The sequence below is a fragment of the Parasteatoda tepidariorum genome, chromosome 1, assembly GCF_043381705.1.
Source record: "Parasteatoda tepidariorum isolate YZ-2023 chromosome 1, CAS_Ptep_4.0, whole genome shotgun sequence".
Lineage (NCBI taxonomy): Eukaryota > Metazoa > Arthropoda > Arachnida > Araneae > Theridiidae > Parasteatoda > Parasteatoda tepidariorum.
In genome coordinates, this window is record NC_092204.1 from 54,503,685 (window position 1) to 54,525,054 (window position 21,370).

At 27.6% G+C, this 21,370-nt stretch overlaps 1 protein-coding gene across 5 annotated transcripts in view; it reads left to right on the top strand.

The window, feature by feature from the left end:
* LOC107443450 (SEC14-like protein 2) overlaps nucleotides 1-21,370 on the top strand; it is a 58,396-nt gene that overhangs the window by 15,303 nt on the left and 21,723 nt on the right. For 2 of the 5 annotated variants that reach the window (XM_016057306.3, XM_043040812.2), the window contains exon 2: nucleotides 20,314-20,398. In XM_016057306.3, the coding sequence (XP_015912792.1) occupies nucleotides 20,314-20,398 (85 nt within the window). Of the gene's footprint in view, nucleotides 1-9,221; nucleotides 9,422-16,511; nucleotides 16,689-20,313; nucleotides 20,399-21,370 lie in introns of those variants that run through there. The other 3 variants (XM_016057307.3, XM_043040813.1, XM_016057309.3) reach the window with 3 other exon arrangements.

Below are 21,370 nucleotides of genomic sequence, written 5' to 3' on the forward strand. Positions count from 1 at the left end.
TATATATATATTTGATATAAATATATAATAAAATTTTATATAATTATTTGTTTCCATTGGAGAAAAATTCGCTTGCGAGTGGCGGCTGTTCTGCTTTAGTTTGCACTATGCGCCGAAGCACGGAGTTGTTATCTAAAATTAAGATGTTTAAATGCCCTTAAGAGCCATTACGCTGAATTCAAACGTGTAATGCATTAAAGAGGAAAGACTGGAAATAAAGAAATAGTCACATTCTGAACTAAAAAAAAAAGAAAGAAAAAAAAAGAAAGTCCACGTTTTGCTATGACGTTACAAGAAAACAACCAGACTTCCTGTAGGGTTTTTTTAGACTGATGGCGACTATCTAAATTTAAATTAAGAATTATATTTAAATTAAGAAAATAGATATAGCGCATGAAAAGCTCTTTTGAAAAAGATGACATAGCTCAGAATGGGCGTTGAAGAAAAAGCAACAGTTGCAAGAAATTTGAAACATAGAGCATTTTATTCCAATTTTTAAACTGCTTATATGACTATTGTATTTTAAAATAATTAACTCGTCTATCCTCACAAATCCGTTGATTATTTTTTTCATTCTTTGACGCTGGATCACGTCTGTTGGCGTGCTGTGAACCAAATGACATAAACGGTCAGTAGAACTTTCTCTTTTGAAAGGTCAAAGGAAAAAGTGAGTAGAAAAATAAGGTCTACTGTTAGGAATTGGCAAATTACCTTAAGGGATCATTTACGAAAAGAAAATGGAATTTGCTTACATGCTGAGATGAACTGGTATTTAATGATTTATACTTTGGATGATTGTTCCTTTGTCTTAGATGTAATTTTTTCCTCAAATACGATATAAAACAAAAAACTAAAAATCTTCATTAGGAATATTTTTCTTCACTTTTCAGTGAAGTGAAAAACATGTTTTGCATATATTGTGAATTTAAACAATTTGACTGTTTCGCTAGCGGAGTGTGAATCATAACATAAAAAATAACACAATCTAGTTAAAAATTCATTTTAAAATATACATTTTATGTGTATTGGTTTGAGGGAAGGTTTAGGCAGTCACATATTAAAGTAAACAAAGATTTTAATGCTAATAAGGAACTAATTAAGTCCCAAGAACAAAACCCTTTTAGGTACCCCACTATCTTTATTAAGCTGATTTTAACCAAAGTAATATTTTCTATTTTTTTATGAATACACATAATAAAACTATGGAACTTTTTCTTTCAAAAACCGCTTGAGTTTTGTTTGTACGTCAAATATAACAAAACTTATAATGATTAAAAGCAACATCTGTATTAGTTATTAAATTGATAACTGAGTCTTTTTTGACATTTTTCTCAAAACTAATTTTTTGATCATTTCCCTTCATTCTGAATGCAATATCTGAAAACATTTTAATTCTTGAAATTACTTGAAATTTTGCATGAACGTTTTCTATACATATGTCTGAGAAGTGCTGGGTTAAACTATTATTTCATAGGTAACAGCGAAAAAAATAATAAATCACAATTTTGGCATTTTTTGCCAAATAAGCTTTTATATTAGCTGTAAAATATCTAAATATTAACAACATGTCTTATGCTTAGTCTGCTTCCTAAGTTGAATTTTTATGAGTATTATAAAGCGAGGATGATAAAAGAATAATACATTTCAACAAAGTTCTTAAGTGATCTTAAAAGAAAGAAGAGTTTTGGTCTTTTCGAGCAGTTTCCCCCAATATTTTTTTAAAACTTTTTGTTCTATGTCTTTTGTTTTCATACTATATTTAAATGTATTATACTAACTAAAATCTGAATAATAATTTCTAAATTAAAAATATCAAAATTTGTCTCTGAAGGTATTTTTGTACTTCAAAGAAAACTTTATCGGTAGAAATTGTTTTAGATTACCATTCATTAAGATTGAGTGTTAGTACATGAATCATTATCAAATCTAATCATTAGATCAAAAGTTATTCAGGGGCTTACAATTTTTATTTTTAGCAATAATTGCCTGTTTTATTGCTTGAAAAACCCTAGATGGTTCTATTCTTGCACTTTCCATTTTTAAGGCCATGCCAGATTTTACAAATTTAATTGTAGTTCGATTTTTTTTCTTAAAAATACCTGTGCATATAGTTTTTTGAGTTTATTATTTGCTTATTTTCTGACGAAGCACGTTAGAGAACTGAACTCGATTGCTTTTGCAACATTATATAGAAGAATATTTTAAGATTTTTTTACCACACATGCATTATTGTTATGTTCATATCGTTTTATTCCATTTTTCCCCTTTGAATCAGAATCACAGCATCTAGAAAAATATTGACTTCTTTTTAATTTATTTCCAAATCATAAAGTATCATTTTATCTGGAGAAAAAAATTAGGACTAAAAATTTTTCAATGATTCGTTGATTTATGTGTTTATGAGTAAAAGTCAATCACGTGATTTTTTTTTTGCTTAAAGTTTGTATATATATATCAAATAGAATCTATAACCCTTTTACTAAAATGGGTATATCACAAGAATGAAAATTATCGGCAACGAAACCTGCAAGTCAGCCGTAAGCGCAATCATATCTTCCACTTTCTCCAAAAATTGCTCGAGAATCTTCATGTGATATAGAAATCACAGTTGCTCGAATTATCAGCAACTCTCTTCTAATAGAAAAATTGCCTATCACACTTGGGCCAATCAGATCGTTTGCTTTATATGATGTTTCAATTCTATGTGATGACGTTTACAAGTGTAAATAAAAATGGCGGCGACATTGATGAAAAGGATGATCGGATGAAATTTTGAGTTAATATATTAATTTATTTAAGATAATGCATAAAATTAAACGGATATCAATTCTAGAGCGTCTGTGATTTACTTTTCTTTCCTTTAAAAACAACCATAAGAAATATAAAATAATAGCATCACATGAAGAAAAAAAAAATTTAGTTAAAAGAAATTTTAACCCTATTACGTGCAACCGTTTGGACAATTAAGCAACCCTATCGGCGACTCCTAACTGCGAAATTGCCTGTAGAGTTGAGGATAGAGTGGAGATTGCGTTTACAGTTGCTCTTATTTTTCTCTCGTGTGATATCCGTATAAAATAAATGTGTTTTTAATCAGTCGCTTAAAGTAACGAAAATTTACATTGCAGTGTTAAGTCGTGATGGCCAGAATATTGATTCTAAAAGTTATAGATTTATAAATATTACGTATAAATCTTTAAAGAGCACGTAATTTTGTGCAAGTTTCATTTATTTAAAAATTTATTCCATTTGCACGAAATAGTTTTTTCTTAAAAAATATTTTTTTTGTAATTTGAAATGGTACATTAAGAAGAACTTTATAACTTAATAATTAATAATTATAACTATATATTAGAAAACTATTTTACGGTACTTTGTTTCTGACTTATATTATTTTGACCCAATTCTTATTTGTTATGCGGTGCATCTATTGAAAATTGCTGCAATCGAATAGAAAATGCTGATTTGCTTAGAAAAATTTATTTTGACGATCAAGTTCTTAATTCTGAGGATATTTTTCATTCCAGTGGAAAAATTCTTTCCAATACTTCGAGATACTGAAATACCTTTTAAGATACTGAAATATTTCAATGCTTCTTTGATTTATATTTAAATGAGTAAAAGTCAAGTATATCCTTGAGAAAAAGTTTAGGACGACGAAAAAATTGAACCATCGGTGATGAAATAAAACATTATTAAATTACAAAGATGGCACCTAAATTTGCCTGCAAAGTTAAATGTGGAATGGTTAAAAGTCTTCCCTTTGTTGCGGTGTGTAATATTATATAGGTTAGAGGTAATTCAGATATCGACCTTGTCGCCTATTCTTATAATAAAAATGCCAAGTTGCTCTTAAATTGGTCTCCAAAATGTATACACACTCTTTCTTTCTCTTAAGAAAAATAGTTATGTGTTTGTCAATGATTGGGTGCATGCAGTTACTATTTTGTTATTTTCACTCAACAGATGAAAATTATCGATCAGTTTCATGAAATCATTTTTTTTCTTTACGTGTTAGTGCTTAAATAACTTAAAAACAGCCTTAACAATGTTTGCAATGTAATCAGTTATTCAGTTTTTAATGTAGTTGAAATAATTATTCCCGGCATGCAACATAAAATTTATAGAAAAATGCATTCAAAATAAAGCCGCAAATACAGTATTTTTTTACCGCGTGAAAATTTTTAATATTTATTTTGTTATTATTATTTCCTAATAAATTTTTATTTATTCATTTATGTTTTGTAAACACTTCTAACTCTTTGGGGAAATACCTAGCATTGTGGACATTTCTAAATGTTTTAACAACAAATGCAATTCGTTTTAAACTGTTTCCCGGGGCTAATTCGCAAACAGACGTTAAAACACCTGATTTGTTATTTCACTGTCAAAACAACTTTTATTGTAGGGAAATAATAAAATATGTGTCATGTTTTTTGAAACCTCAGAATTATAGTCCCGAGACAAAAAAACAATAAGAGAAAGAGAGGTTTTTAAGGGATCAAACGATTTTAAAGGGCAGGTTTCAGAAGGCTAAATTTCATTGGTTTGGCCAAGGAAAAAAAGGAAGTCTTTGAAATGAACGTCTTTGTTGGTAATAAATTCCATAAAAATATTCTGACGGACGAAGTTCAATGAATGTTTCTGACGTAAGGCCGTGTCTGGTGACGTTAACATTTAAAATGATTGGAAGTTTAAATGAAAATGTTTTGAAATTAAAAGGGGAAAAAAACTACAAGTGTTTTTTTCCTTTAGTAATTAATATTAATAATAAACTTAATTTTCATTCATTTAGTTTTTGATGCAATTAGCTTTTTTTACTTACGTTTTTCTTAGTGTAAGTTTTTTGTCATGGTGAAGATTTTTGTCTTATTATCATTACACACAGTTTACACTCTGAAATGAAAAGGAAAAAAATATTAGTGTTGTTTTTTCTTTATTAATTAATTTTAATAACAAGTTGAATTTTCTTTTATTTAATTTTTGATGCAAATAACTTTTTTTTACCTACATTTTTCTTAGTGTAGCCTTTTTGTTATGGTAAAGATTTAAATATGGTACTTGAAATAGAAGCGCTTTAGAATCATTTGAAATATTTCTCAACCAACGTAAAACAAAAGAATTTGAAACGAGAAGAAAAGATTTTTAGTTGCCACTGCAACATACATTAAGTGACTAAGTACAATAAAAAACAATATTAAATTTTTAAAGATTTTTATCCATAATTTAAAATAAAGCAATTAAGAAGATTAAAGTTTCGCTATCACTTCTACAAAAGAAATGTTAACAGAATAACATTCTCTAATGAAAGTAGAATTCGTATATCGATTCATTTTGATTAAATGTTTAAACTCAATTAAAAATATTATGAAAAACTAAAAGTTGCGCTTTTTTTCTGAAGGCTAAAGGGAAGAAAACACATTTCAAATGAAAACTTCAAATCTTCACGAAGAGTGGTATAATTAGAAAATAACGCTGATAATCAAAACTGATTGTGTGCAGTGTTATAATGGTTAAATAAAGCGTGATTTAAGACTGCAGATTAACAAAATGTGGCTGTTTAAGTAAGAAACATTAAAAAAAAACATACTCCTATATAATTAAAATTTATGTTGTTAATGAGTGGATCAAAGTATGTAGTATCTTAACCTACAAGTAAATTAGGCTTGAAGTTTTCTTAAAAGTGGAAATTTTCTTCCTTAAAATTATATCAGATTGAAATATTCGATACAGGACAAGATTTACATAAACTCTTAAAGGGAATGACCATCCCTTTGAGATCTTATGCAAGTAACTTCGACGGTTATTATTTTTTTTACATTTTTTAAAGAGTCGAAAATCACCCTAAGTCATAAAAACATTAACTCAATTTTGTTAGGAGACATATTAAAGTTTATAATAAAAAAGAACCAAAAGTTGTCCTAATTACCCCCAACTAACTAAATTCACCTTGAAAGAGATAGTTTATAGATACTTAATATTTAAAATTAACTGTAATCAATTATGGATAGTAAAAGGAAGTGACAGCAGTTTTTCTCTTTTCTTCATTTTATCAATCCCGTGTCATTTCGGTTATTAATGTCAGTAATGATATACGCTATAAATAGTTGACAAATGAATATGTAGATATTTTATGGGCTTTCAATTCATTGACGAGCTTATTTAAATAAATTATTTAACTTTTCCTGTAAATTTTCGAATTGATAATTTTTCGTGTTTTTATTTTTAACCCTTTATGCATATCATGTGAGAAAAAAAACAACTATTTTGTTATGTTTGTTCATCTTAATATCTTTGTCTATTTTTTTATTAATCAGTCATGCAAAAAAAAAAAAAAATACAATGGTTGTGTTCTATTGACTTGTCATCTGGTCGTGGTCATCTGACAGTGGGTTTAATTTTTTTTCCACAATCGGAGTCTTGGAGTGTAGATCCACAAATATTAGTAAAATCGTGATTCTCTCAGATGAAATTTAAACATTCATCTTGGTAGTCATACAATTTTTCAATTGTAAATTTAAAGTACCCTAGAAAATAAGACAAGTTTTGATTAAACATTTCATCAAATTTCCCTCGTTTCTTTGAATAAATCTAAAAGGCATTTAAAACAGTAACCTCAGATTTCAATGCAAATGAGACCCAAATAAAAACTGGCTCCTATCACCCGGACTACATGTGACAGATAGCTCTCAACTTTTAGTTCGCTTTTCTTAAAGGTCTAAAAATTACACAAAAGAAAAAATCAACTGTAGTTTCACATTTACAAAAAAATATTACCGAAATACTAATAATGATAAATAAGCAAGAGCTACTTTTAGATTACAGTAAAACCAGGAGAAATAGCGCTGTTGGAAAAATCGGACATGGTGGAAAAAAGTACAGTACTGTAAAAAGTATACAGTAAAGTTCAGATCAGTCCTGCGATTCCAGATATTTGAACATAAACAATACTGCAGTGTATACTTTAAAACTGATTGGTTAAGATCGGAAAAGAATTATCATAACTCTTTTTCGTAATTTTCTATAGAATGCCAAAAGTATAAAATCTTTTAATTGAATGATTTTTCTTTGGCTAACGGACCTTGGCTAACATTACTTACATCAAAAGTTCGTGTAGCTTAAAATTTGTGCTGACGAAAGTTCTGTATGTTACTTCTTTCATCAGTATCTTCGCTTAAAGAATAAACTAATGTTTCGGCAAATTCGTAATGTGATATCGTCCATTTGCATAAATCATTTGGTGGGCTTTTTTCAAAGACTTTAAAAGTAAAGAGTTGCAAAGTTGCCATGGATGCTATAAATTTAAAATAGTGATTGAAAATTTACGTAGTAGGAATTTAGAGTTTTAAAACTCACTTTATCGTTTATAATTAAGAAAAAGAAGACAACGCCTGAAAAGTTGCATGCACAGTACAGACATACATTACTTGTACTGTGTCTATGTACAAGTAATGTACATAGACGCAGGACTTCCCCCGATAATGATTATTTTAAGTGTTTGAATAAATAAGGAAAAAAGAGCACACAATTTGTCGTTTAGTTATGAAAATTGGAAAGAAACAATTTTTGCTATATCAAGTAATATTGAGTGAAATAACCGAAAGCATCAATGCAAGAAATGAAATGAACTTGTCTGTTAGGACAGTGCAGCGGAATTTGGCTGTAATAGGATATGGCATTACAGTCAAACTCCGCTGCACTGTCCGCTGCCCTTGGCTGTAGCAGAAGACCGACTCGAGTGCTTTTACTAACAGTACGACACCACGTTTAGTGCCCCTCCTGGGCTCGTGACCATATTAGTTGAACCCAAACGACTGGAAAATTGTCACTTGGTCAAATGAGTCACAATTTCAGATGGTCAGAGTTGATGGGAGAATTCGAGTGGGAAGCAGACCCCACGACATAGTTGTTAACAAGACACTGTGGCACAAGACACTCTGGTGTCGGTTCTATAATGGTGTGGGCTGATTTTTCATGACATGGACTGGGTTCTATACTGCCTAATTTCACCGATCATTGACTGAAAATGGTTATGTTTTGTTACTTGGAGATCACTTGCAGCCATTTATGGACTTAGTGTATCCAAATCCTAACAAATTATTGGCCACCTAGATCTCCCGACATGAACCCCATGGATATTTATGCGATATTACTGAGAGGTCAGTTTGTACAAAAAATCCAGTACCCGCAACACTTTCGCAATTATCGACACTCCTGCAAGAGATTTACTACTCGTTTAGTCCATGCAATACCTCCTAGAAGAAAGAAGGCCTCAACACGGGTTACCATAAGCAAGAAATTTGATCTTTTAGTAGTCCAAACGAAGTGACATCTTTCTTAAATTCATCCACTGCGCAGTTTATATTCGTTACGTCGAACTACTAAATTGATCCGTGCTGAGGCCTTCTTTCTTCTAAGGGGTGTTGGCCCATGCCACATCGAGTTGCTGCACTTCGTAAAGTTCGAGGCTGTCCAACACGATATTAAGAGGTACAACATTAATAATGCCACCTCACTGTAATTATAAATAGAATTATTTAATAGATCAATAGAGAATATAATCTTTGTTCAAATGTTCTTAAATGAAATGAGCATTTATTTTGTTGCAGAGGAACGAACCTAATTTAAATAACATTTCTTTATAAAGAAACAAATGAGGAATATTTTTATTTTAGAAATTTGCTAACATTTATTTTTACATATTTAGATTTATTAAAAATAACTTATTCGAAACTCAATGTCTACATACCGTATCTAATTTACTGCGTATTCTTAAGTCAAATAAGGTTAAAATGACATAAACTTGTTTACAAACTAGATATTTTTAGATTTGTGTATTAATTACCAACACTTAAAATTCATTGATTTAATCAGATGTCAGATTAAGAACAAAGGGGGAGTAATCGAGTATTTTAGGAAAAACTTACTTAAAATATTTGCAAACTTCCTCAGTTTACCTTTTAGGGAAAATGTCAACAAATTAAAAAATAACATATTATTTCAACATTTCATATTCTTACGAGCCTTTATAGCCAATAGAAATAATATGTACCAAATCAACGTTATTCCTTGTACATGAAGCCTTTTTTGACCTATCCAAGTAAAAAATCTTAAACCGGTTCAAATATTTCTGATGACGAAAGCAAAGAAGTGACCGAGAACGTGGTTCATTGGTATATTTCAATATAAAATACAAAATTTCATTTTTGATGAGGCGCAGCAAAACAACATTTGACGCAAGACAGGGAAAAAAATAATTTTTGAGAGAGGAGGAAAATTATGTGCAGTTGATAGCTTTGTAAAAAGTTACAATGGCAGTAGAATAAATTATATCGGATTACGAACGTTCATTGGTCATTATAAAACTACAAGTTTTCATTTTTGCGTTCCTTTAGTCACTAAATTTGATAGCCTGAACCAGGTGAGTTAAACTACTCCTAATTAAATTGAATTATTTTTAGAATTACTTTTTGTGTATTTGCGCTTCCAGTTAAAAATATAAATAGTTGTTAAATTGTAATTTTTGTTAACTAATATCAATTGTTTTATTCTTAATTTTTATCTTAATTAAAATCTAACAACATAATTACTAAATAATTAATTACACATCATTATGATTGCTCATTGGTCATCATAAAACTATAGTAAGTTAAATAATAGTTAATAGAATAATAGGTAAATTGTAATTTCGTTGACTGATATAAATTATTTTTATCTCAACTTTTATCTTAATTAAAAACTTATAACATAATTGCTACATTTTTAAATAAAAATGATATTTAAGTTAAATTATTTCATTAAAATAAATTGTTTTAAATTAATGGTATTTTATGTACATGTTACTCATTGAAGAAAATATAATTTATAATTGTTTGCATTTTGTCGTTCGAATATTATTTCTAGTTTGCCTGTATCCTGTTTAAAGTTTTTGTTGTTATTCTAGGTCTGACTACATAATAGTTTTTAAGTTTAAATTCATCAGCTTTCTAGCTATGATACTCAAAATTATTTTTAATTAATTAAAAATAAACATTTATTGCACAGATTAATTTAAAATCAATACATGTTATTTAGAATTATAGTATATCTTTATCAGGAAAACATGTAAAATAAACGACGCATTGCTATGAAAAACACCACCTATGGTTTTCCTCTTTTATTCATTTTATATATTATCTTTATTCGCTATAACAAAACTGCACTGGAAAGGTTGCTTTAATGCAAAAAATAACTTAGTTCGTAAATTAAATATTTAAACAAAAAAGTTACAAATCTTTTATGATATTCCTAACTTTATTAATGAATTAAAGTTTTACTCAAGGAAATCGAACAATTTTAGCTTAACAGTTTTAATTAAAACAGAATATTTATAAATATTTAGAGATCGTTTGAATAAAATTAAGATTTTACAGCTCCTAGAAAATTAAAATGTTAACATAAATAAACAGTGAATAATAATATTGTTAAATTTCTCACCTTAGCCATTAGACGTTTGTTTATTGACAATTGTCGGAAATTAGACTATCCTAAGACTATGATTATAGCCATAAGGCTTTTTTTCTAATTAATTACGATTTTTTTAGAAAGAAAAAAAAAGACGAATTACAATAACGCTAGAATTAATACAGTATTTCATGAACTGTCAAATGCACCAGCTGAGAGGATATTTTTCATTCATTAGATTTCACCTTGATCCTTTAAGCAAACTGTTCATGTTTGTTTCATAATCTTTGCGTTTGACATTAGCTATCCTTATTTTTGTTGTTACAACATAATGGAGACTAACAGAATGTGTCTTAATATTGATGATATAAAATTTATTTTCAAGGACGAATGTTTTTAAATATATCTGATTAAAAATTTAAAATGACAGATTCATATTTTGAATAATATTTAGTTTTTATTCAAAAAAAAAATACATCTTTCATTTAAAAAAACTATAGCTATTTAGGAAAAAAAAGAAATAGAATGGATTTTACTATACACGCTACACATTTATATAAATCACATTATTCACTACTCATTTTAATTTATATATATTTCTGTATGCAAAAATGATTCTTTTCTTATAATGGCTATTACAGAAGAGTTATTTTAGTCTCTTTTTTTTTGACAATTTATTTTTTAGCGAATATTTAATTTTTATTTATGAGTTAGAAATTTTAAGCGATTATTTAGATTAAAAACGATGTTATAAAATTTCTTATTAACTATTTTTTATGCACAGATTTTATAGTTAACCTTTCTTTTATGAAAATAAGCTTGGCTAGGGGAATGTAGAAAGAATAAGTTAACTTAATTATATAGTTCATATTTATTTTATATATTTGAATTCAGTATCATTAAGATCTTATCAAAAATACATTTACACGTATATTAAATACATACAACCTAATTATTTATTTTAAATACATGCCCAATCAGAGTTTTCGCATATCATGGGTATGTTAGGTAATATATTTTTTGAGCCCTGGTAAACGAGCCCTGTAACGTGCACCGTGAAAAAATTATGATAAAAGGTAAAATTTGCCGTGTTTCAGGGTTTATGGGTACACCAAAAAGCTCGGTTGCTCGCTTTGGGTATTGATTTTGATAAAATTAACAATAAAGCTTGGTTTTAAAATAAAATTTGGTAATTTATCATTATATCTTAAAGCGTGGCATAAAATCATTTATCTGGCTAAATTTACTTTTCAGTTTCGTGCTTATTAAACGTCTATAATTTTTAAAGACTGAATTTCTGATAAACTGTTATCATATAAAAATGAAATGCTAATAAGAAGGCAAATAGTTACGTAAATGAAAATCAAATCCAAGAAAATGTTTGAGAAAAAAGCTTGTTTCGAAACAGCAACGAAATATTTTTCTTCTTCACTGAAAAAGAATTGCTTTATTATAAGTAAAACATTTTTACTTATAATAAAACAATTTAAAACATTATTTTTANTTATAAAATTTTTTATTAACTATTTTTTATGCACAGATTTTATAGTTAACCTTTCTTTTATGAAAATAAGCTTGGCTAGGGGAATGTAGAAAGAATAAGTTAACTTAATTATATAGTTCATATTTATTTTATATATTTAAATTCAGTAACATTAAGAGCGTATCAAAAATATATCTGCTCGCATATATATTCAACCTATTAATTATTTATATTAAATACATGCTCAATCAGAGTTTTCGCATATCATGGGTATGTTACGTAATATATTTTTCGAGTCCTGGTAAACGAGCCCTGTAACAGTTATCATGCACCGAGAAAAAATTATGATAAAAGTACCACATTAAGGCAAGATTTGCCGTGTTTCATGCTCTATGGGTACACCAAAAAGCTCGGTTGCTCGCTTTGGGTAATGATTTTGATAAAATTAACAATAAAGTTTGGCTTTATGATAAAATTTGGTAATTTATCATGATATCTTAAAGGCGTAATACAATTTATTTGGTTAAATTTACTTCCCATTACGGTAAAATTACCAAATGAATGTTTTAAATACCGTATATTTTAGTTTTACTAACCAGAATTATGCTTTTTTTTTTAACCAGAAATGTCATTATCATACAGTGCTGTAATTTTACCAGATTTTTTTTCTGCGTGTGTAATGAATTTAAAACAATAGTTGTCAATTACCATACAGTGCTGTAATTGATTTTTTTCTCCGCGTGCAATGAATAAAAAAACTGTTGTCAATTTTACAAATATTTTTGAAACTTTTCTTTTTTAATTAATATTCACGCAATTGCTTTGATGAAATCGATGTTTATTGATTTATCACGTTTACCTATGTGTAACATTCACCTTAATTAAATAAAAAAAAAGCATTTATTTATTTCGAAGTACTCAGATCTTACGAAATTATGGCGAGTGACGATCATAAAATAAGTCAATTTGCATATAAAACCGACTTTGCAAAAACATTAAAGAAATATATTTATTTGTCATAAGATATGGCCTATTTTCATAAACCTTATGTACAACCTTGCAGTGAAATAACAATATCGTTGTAGATGACACTTTGTCTCATTAAATAAGAACTCCGCTCCTTGAACTCAGTAATATTCTTAACACTTGACACGGTTTTGAATACATTAAAAGAATTGGCCTTAATGAATTCGGCACAGTGTTTTGATGACATAAAATGTTCTGGCCTCAGTACTTTGAATAAAGATTCGAGAGAAAAAATTCCAACATGTGCTAGTTTTATGGATAAACGATAATGGATATTTTTCTTCGGTAATTCACCACATTGAATACTTTCTCAAGATTTCCTGTATTAAAAGACAATTTCTTGGGTTGCCGAAAAAATAAGAATTCAACAGTTGTTTTTTCGAGAATTTTTTTCAGTAGAAAATTCGCTTTTGAGTGAATTACTTATGGAGTTCGATACCCATTAATGTAGTTAATGTGTACATTTCATGAATTTTAAAATAAGTCATATAATTTCAAGTGAGGTTAGTAATGTTACAATGCAATAATACTTCATAAGAAATTAACTTATATACATAATGTTCGGGTGCTTTAAGATAAAAAATTTCTTTTTTTTAATATTTTTTTAAATAAATAGCAATGAAATTGTAATTTTTAAAATCCTCACAAGTACTTTGGTAGGATAATTTGTTTCCAAATCAGCACGAATTTATGTACATTTCCTCTTAAAACAGCTTTTTCCTAATGTTTAAGTTACTTTCAGATTTTATATGAAAGACAAGTTAAAATCTGACTTTGAAATCTTTATAACTTAGATTTGATGCAAAATAATGTTTAGTGTCAAAATGCCTTGATACGCTCATTAATAAATGAAAAAAAATATTTCAAATCATTAACTTAAGAAAATGAAATAAATTTTTTTGTAAAAAATTTTTAAGAAGAGTTCAAGAAGTGTTTTAATTTTATAATTTATAATTTTGTTATTAATCATTTTACATTTTTTAACTTATTCAGATGTAAACTATTTATTAAAATAAACATAATGAGAGCACACGTTTCTGAAAATGGATAAAAGTCATTCATTGCTAATTTCCAATTTTTTTTCTTATTACTGAAAGCAGATGTAATGTCATTAATCCCGGAAGAAAACTGATTAATTTAACCAAATCTGATAAAGTTGCATAAATCGTATAAACAATGGAGTTTTATTTCCTAAAATTAATCTGTTTGGAAATGTATTCATTTTTATTTATTTACATTGTTTTTTGCATATGCATTACATAGTAGCTCAGCATTGCTCAATCACATGTAGCTGACAATCTTTAAAGTTTTAAAACAATAGCAAATGATTCCTGAAGAGAGATACATGATAGGATTCATGATAAAAATTTCTTCATTAACTCAATTTTTATTACGATAGATTTGTTTTAGAATTTTTGAATTCGAAATGTTTTTTATTATTTAATGGCACTGTTTTATTTCTTGAAAATATAATTTATTATAAAATGTAACAAGAAATCATTTTGGAGAACTGAAACATCCACTCACTTAACGAAACTTTTAATGTGTTGAAAAATAATGATAGTAGCCACACATTAATTGATAGAAATAACTTATGCAATTAGTTATGTTGTTATTTATGTTTAAAAATTCGTCTTGTTTAAAAATACCATTTTTTTAAAATTAAAATTTATTGATATATATTTAGTTCTGAATGAACATATTCCCTATTCAACTATATCCATCTATCTAAAATGTTGCTAGAAAATAAAATGCCACTAATATCTTGTTGTAAAATAAAAGTTCATCCCATTTTGTCAGAATTTATAATAAAACATTTTTTACGTTCTGTTGATGTGAGATAATCACTGGTCACTTTTCAATGTAATTAAATCAGTGGCGTGCAGAGAGGACACATAAAGGACTACGACCCCAGACATCTTATGGACGAATGAAAATAAATTCTTGGATATGAAAAATTTAATATCCAGTTTCAAATCATTTCTACTTAAATATTCTACACATTTAAGAAGATTTCTGAGAAATGTAGGTATTTTAAATAACCGAGAGAGTTATGTGGAATAATAATAGGACTAACCACATCTAATTGCTTCGAAATCAGATGTGTTTACGTGTTACTTTATTTTCTTTTATTTGATTAAGGTGATACAACTTTTTTACTTGATTAACGTTAACGTTTAGCCCAGGACTAGAGTCTTCATGCTTCACGAAATATTTTAATATTCATAAAAGACAAGGATTTCATACTTTTTTCGCATGATTGAAATATGAAAACGTCACAGTCACTTCTACTTTCTTGAACCAGGTATCCGGATATTATACTTTTGCTTCCTTCCTGATAATATAACAACTATATACAGGTAAAATTTAAACATCGTGTTCAAGAGCAGTTGCAAGTCAACCCCAATTCCATTTTAATAATTTTTGTTTAAAAACCAATGCACTAAGTTCATTTCTGAGAAAATAGTTTAATTTATTACGAAGTATGAAATTTTATCAGATATAAATTTTAAAAAAAGCATTTAAATCGAATATTCATATTTAATTAAATAAAAATTAACGCTAACACTTTTCATACTTTCGTTTTCGTGGTGTCTCCATCTCAAACAAAGCGTTTCAATTAGCTTGCAACGACTTCAGTAAATCAGTGTGATGTCGATATAGATAATGTAGATTGGCATTCTGATTGCAGCAATCAAAAATTATAAATTTTTCACACTTTTGAAAATGTCCAGAAATTTTTCTTCTTTTCTCACTCTCTTCTTCTCTTCATCAGACTTCAAAGTTTACTGACACCAGCAAACATGAAATCAGTTTGTATCGACAATTGTCTGTAGAATTTTGACTAGTTTTGGTGTGGAAAACTCCGTAAACCAGTACATGTCGTAAAAAGATAAGATTAAAATAAAAAAAAAATTTAAAAAAAAACACAGAGAACTTTTTTTAAAAAAAATTGTCATCATTGAATTGCCAAAATACGTTTTGAATCTTGAGTATTTTACAAGTGTATCAAAAGAAGCATGATTTAAACATTGACAGTTTCAGTGTGATTTAGGGATATTTACATGTTTATATGATTTTGAATTTTCAGATCAATTTGAAGTTGCGCAGCAATTCTATTTTAAAAAGTCTTTTATATTCCTTAAATTAACTATAAATCTTACTGCATTCTTACAATAGAATAAAGATATAAATCTCAAACATAAAAGTTCATTGACACAAATATGATTCCGCCCGCCACTCATGTCTGCTTTGTATTTGTCTATATCAGCCAATACCCTAACTTTTTACAACGATCCTTTAACCTCGGTGAATTTTAGCAGGTTGCTGCAATGGTTTGTCAGGTGCATTGTGCATCGTTTGTTTCAGAAAACTTGATGAACGAGCACGGTGACGATTACAGCAACTGGGATCTTTCTAGAAGTTTTTGTTCTTGTTCCAGAAACCTAGTTTTTCAAAGTGCATTTTTTTTCGCCTTTCTCCCTCTTTCTTCTTATTCATATATTCTGTTTTTTATTATTTATTTTTTTATTCACAAGAGAAAAACTTTCTTCGCTGATATTCGATCCGCTACTTTCGAACACCGGTCGAATAATAGGTGAAAGGAGTGACGACCGACGATTCCAGAGTTGAATCCGTTCTTAGTTTTCATTTGGTGTGTAGACTTCATATTGAGCGGTCATGATTAACTCATACGGGATGATGAGTGGTTTTTGAACGAAAACTATTAATTAAAGTGAGTTTGTTCAGTTATGATTTCAGTTGTTATGAATTTGGTACAAGGGTCAATTTTTCAATATTATTTTTACATTAATTTTAAATATCATAAAATCAAATAAATAATTGCTTAAAAATGCATTTATTTGTCTATTTTTCTATAGAAAAATATCGAAAAAACAGGTAAACCATTAAGACTTAGAACAAATTAAAATGAACTAAAAAATAAGACTATGAACAAAAGCTGTGGGAGTAGGATAATTTGATATGGAATGATGAGTTGTGTTCAAAAGAAAACTGTTAATTAAAGTGAGTTTGTTCAGTTATGATTTCAATTTTTATAAATTAGTGAGTTGTCCACAATCAACACGTTGCAGTCTTTAAATATCATTTTGCATACTAATTTAAATGATGTAAAATTAGATTGAAAATTGCTGAAAAAATTATTTGAGAAATCATTTTATTCACTTATTTTTCAAAAGTAAGATCGGAAAAATTATTATTTTTGAGACTCTGAAAATCCAACCATAGCTTCATAATGCGAAGTCATGATTATTTCATATGAAATGATGTGAAGTGTTTGAAGGAAAACTATTAATTACAGTAACTTTCTTCAGTTATAGTTAAGGTTTCTATAATATTTTGATTTAACTCTTTACGTCCAAGTCGTAATTTTTCAGTAATAAATTGTACACTGATTTTGAATATCGTGGAACCAGATGGAAATTACAACAAAATGCTACCATAAATTGTTATTTATTTAGTATTTATTAATAATTAAAAAAAATCTGGAAATTTCATTGACTTTTGAAATTTCAGCAAAATTTATTAAAACTTTTAAAACTTAAATTAGGAAAGTTTATAATTTTTGGAGATAGCAAGAAAAAAATCTTGCATTTATATTTGCAGAAATGTTTGCTTTATATAAACTAATTAACTAGTTAATAATTTAATAAAATTAAATTTTTACTAAACACGAAAAAAACTGTAATAATTTATTACCATTGACTAATTTAAAAATTAAATAGTATTTTAAAAATTGTTAATAATTCCTGTTAGCTTATGATGGTGTAAATAGTGATATAGGACATTAAAGGGAGCAATGTTCAGTGCAAATTATATCAAGAAATATGTTTTGATGCAAATTTTTAAATTGATAGTTTTAATTAAGAAAATGTGTAAGATGAAGTGTTATTATTTTGATGTTATATAAGTTACTCACGATATTTAAAAATGCTTTGTAAACGAGAAAACTATTTTATTATCGAAGATAAATAATCGGAAAATATAAATTCAATTTCACTTTGAATTTTTGGATATTTTAAACTTATTTTTTCCGTTTTGTCTGAAAATTTTTGTATATATACACATAATTTATGGAACTTATTCATAGTCATGCTTGTTGACAGTGATGAAATAGTAGAAATATTTAAACTCATTCAAAAATTAAAGCAAGCATTTAAATCTAAAAAATAAGATATGAGGTACTTTAATATTTAAATAGAATGAGGGTGAGATTAGAATGGAAAAATCAATAACCTTGTAAGAAATTTAAAAAAATATATTAATGAATTAAAAAAAATCTAATACATACTCACTGATTTTTGGAAGCTCATGCTTCGCATTTTCATGAGAAATGAGTGATATTTGCCAACACATACTTTTTCAATTTTTATCTTTTGATGCAAATGATTTGAAGCTATATACTCAGTTCTGAAGAGCAAAATGATTTTCATTAAACTACTTTTATGAATAATTTATTTCATTTGAAATTTATTCAGCTAAGTTTAAACTTTTACTAATATGTAACATAATAATATAGTTGAGGATAATTTCATAATATGTAAATTTATCACTGTATTACATTAAAATCAAATTAATTTAGTTTACAAATGAATTAAATACTGTACACATAAATCATACGTTCATGTATGCGCCTTCCATTTTATGGATATTTTATTATAACACGGAAAAAAAATCCAGTCACATTACCATACCATACAGTAATAACAATAATGTTTAATAAAACCAAAATATACAGTATTTACACCATACGTTTAGTAATTTTTTCATTCATATGACAATGGTTTGCCGGAAAGTGTGATTTTTAAAATTATAGTTCTTATTAATTATCATACATTTAGTAAAAAATACAAAACTGGAAAGTAAATTTAACCGAGTAAATGGTTTTTATGCCATGTTCTATCTAAGGTATCAAAATAAGATTACCAAATTTTATCACACATTACAAAATCATATTTTACTGTTAATTTTAACAAAATCATTAACAAAGCGCGTGGGTAAAAATTACAGAGATTTTTGATGTCCACATAGAGTCAGAAACATGGCAAATTTTACCATATTCTTGTAGTCTAGAATTCTTTTCTTTTTTCTAGAATATTTCTCGAACTTTCTAGAAATATATTTCTTTATAGAAAGTGTTTTTGAAATTTTTAAAATAGAAGTTTAATAATTTCATAGTTGAAGATAAGATTAAAAGGAAATTATGACAACTGTATGCTTAAAAAAGAAATACGAATTCCGGAATTTTAAGGAAGTTATATTTCCGCTCTGAGCAAGAATTACTGGTCTAGTTATCTGCCTCAGAATTTTTCAAACATGTTTTAAACATAAATAAACTTCAAATACAATATGCATCGTGGGATTTAAATATTAGCAGCGAACATCATAACTAGCCATTTTAGAATTCTGAAACTTACTTATTTATAACTTGGTAGAAATGTAGTAAAAAAAAAAAATCGAACTCTTAAAGCATTGAAAAAAATAAAAAGTCGTATTACATCAAATGACATCAAATGAAAGGGGATATCTTCTTTTACTTTATATCCGCCGACCTTAATAAAGAAGGTCATTTATAAAGAAACCTACAAACCAGTTGTTAAAGATTTCACAATTCAAGTGATGCTCATACGGTTACTGCGGTACAATAACCTTTGAAATTGGCATAATCTGCTCATGGAATATATCCACGTCAATATTTAAGTAAATACTAAATTGAATGTACCTTGAAACATGTTGTTGTGAATTTATAAATGTAGGGCTATATTCATATTTTAAAATGAAATAAAATTATTTTTGTGAAGAAAAGCAAATTTTTATGCTTATAAAAATGATACATCCCTAACATCTATTTATATACATAGATATATGCTTAACATTTATCACGATGTTATGGAGAAATCATGCTGTAAGTATTTAAATTGTTGTAAAATAAAATTTAAAGTACAAAATATACTTCTTAAAAATTGATCTAACATTATAAAAATAATTCCAAGTTTTTAACGAGTCTGCTTTTGTGAGTGTGTGGATTTTGGCTTGCATTTATCATAAAACACATCATGTTTATGATTAATTCCAAAATTTTTTATGTTTTCCTCATGTTTTGATAGTTTATTTTTTATTTGTTTCTGGTTGACTTACTATAGCTGATTATAAAAATAAACATCGAGTTGTAAAAAGAAAATGTTTAGTTATACATCCTCAAAATATGAATACATAAATCCCTTAAAAGTATAAGATTTTATATTTTACAAAGAAATAATATGAATGTACTTCTTATGGTTTAAAAATAAATACTCCTCTTAAATGTGTAGTCCTAATAAAATCTGGCTTTTTCTTTGCAGCAGTCTTAATTACTTGGATATGAACATGGTTAACGGAAAACTAGACTACGTTCTCCAAGAAGATCAGCGAATTAAACTAATAGAGGTAAGTGTATGTCTAAAATAATATTTTAATTAAACGAAGGAGAAAAATTAAGTACATGTAAATCTAAAATAATTCTCATATTTCTATCTGTGTTGTGCTCTAACGTGTGTGTATTATACAGTTATCAAATAATGTTGGTAATTTGAAGTTAGTAACCATGTTCAATCACCGGATAATATGTTTTCTAATCTACAGCAATAACGACATTAGTTTTACCATTTCCTTGTAAGTAGAAGATAAGTTACACAGATTTAGATTAAAAAAAGTGATAGCTTTTTAATAATGGGAAAACCTGAAAACAAAAATTTGTAATTTTACTGAATGAAGGGGAAAAAAATTAAAGACATTTGTAAAAAAAATTGGCACAAATAATTGACGCTTCTAACACAATTTTTGTATTTATTAAAATTAAAAACAGATACTAAATTAGAAAAACAAGTAATTAAGTTTTTCTCACTTTAATTTTATTTCTGTATTCAGAAATGCTGGCCTTTAATATGGAAATACTGGCCTTTCATTTTAGAATTCTTGTCAATTATGAAGTCTAAAAAATATACACGAGGAAAATTTCCGTATCGTGATCTGTGGTAGAATAATCGCCAAGTCTTGGCAATTTTCGGGCAGAGGCCCGCGAAAACTTAGCAGAAAAAACATCATAGCAGGGGACCAATTTGAAGGGTATAACTCGTAGCCACCCCCTGGCGAAACTCAACATGTTTTTTTCTAATTGTTTAAAATCTGTCTGGCTCCTTGGCGGATGTAGTGGACGTAATATGTATATCCCCTATACATATTATAGGGATCGCTAATTATTATTTAAGAGGAAAAAGAAACTTACAGGTATTTATCAAATCTCTAATGAGGAAGATGGAAGGAAAAAAATATCAAAACCAATTTGATTGCCTGATGAAACTTGAGGAATGTTTATAATAATTTATTTCGAAACCCGCTCTCTTTCCCTCCATAACCTAT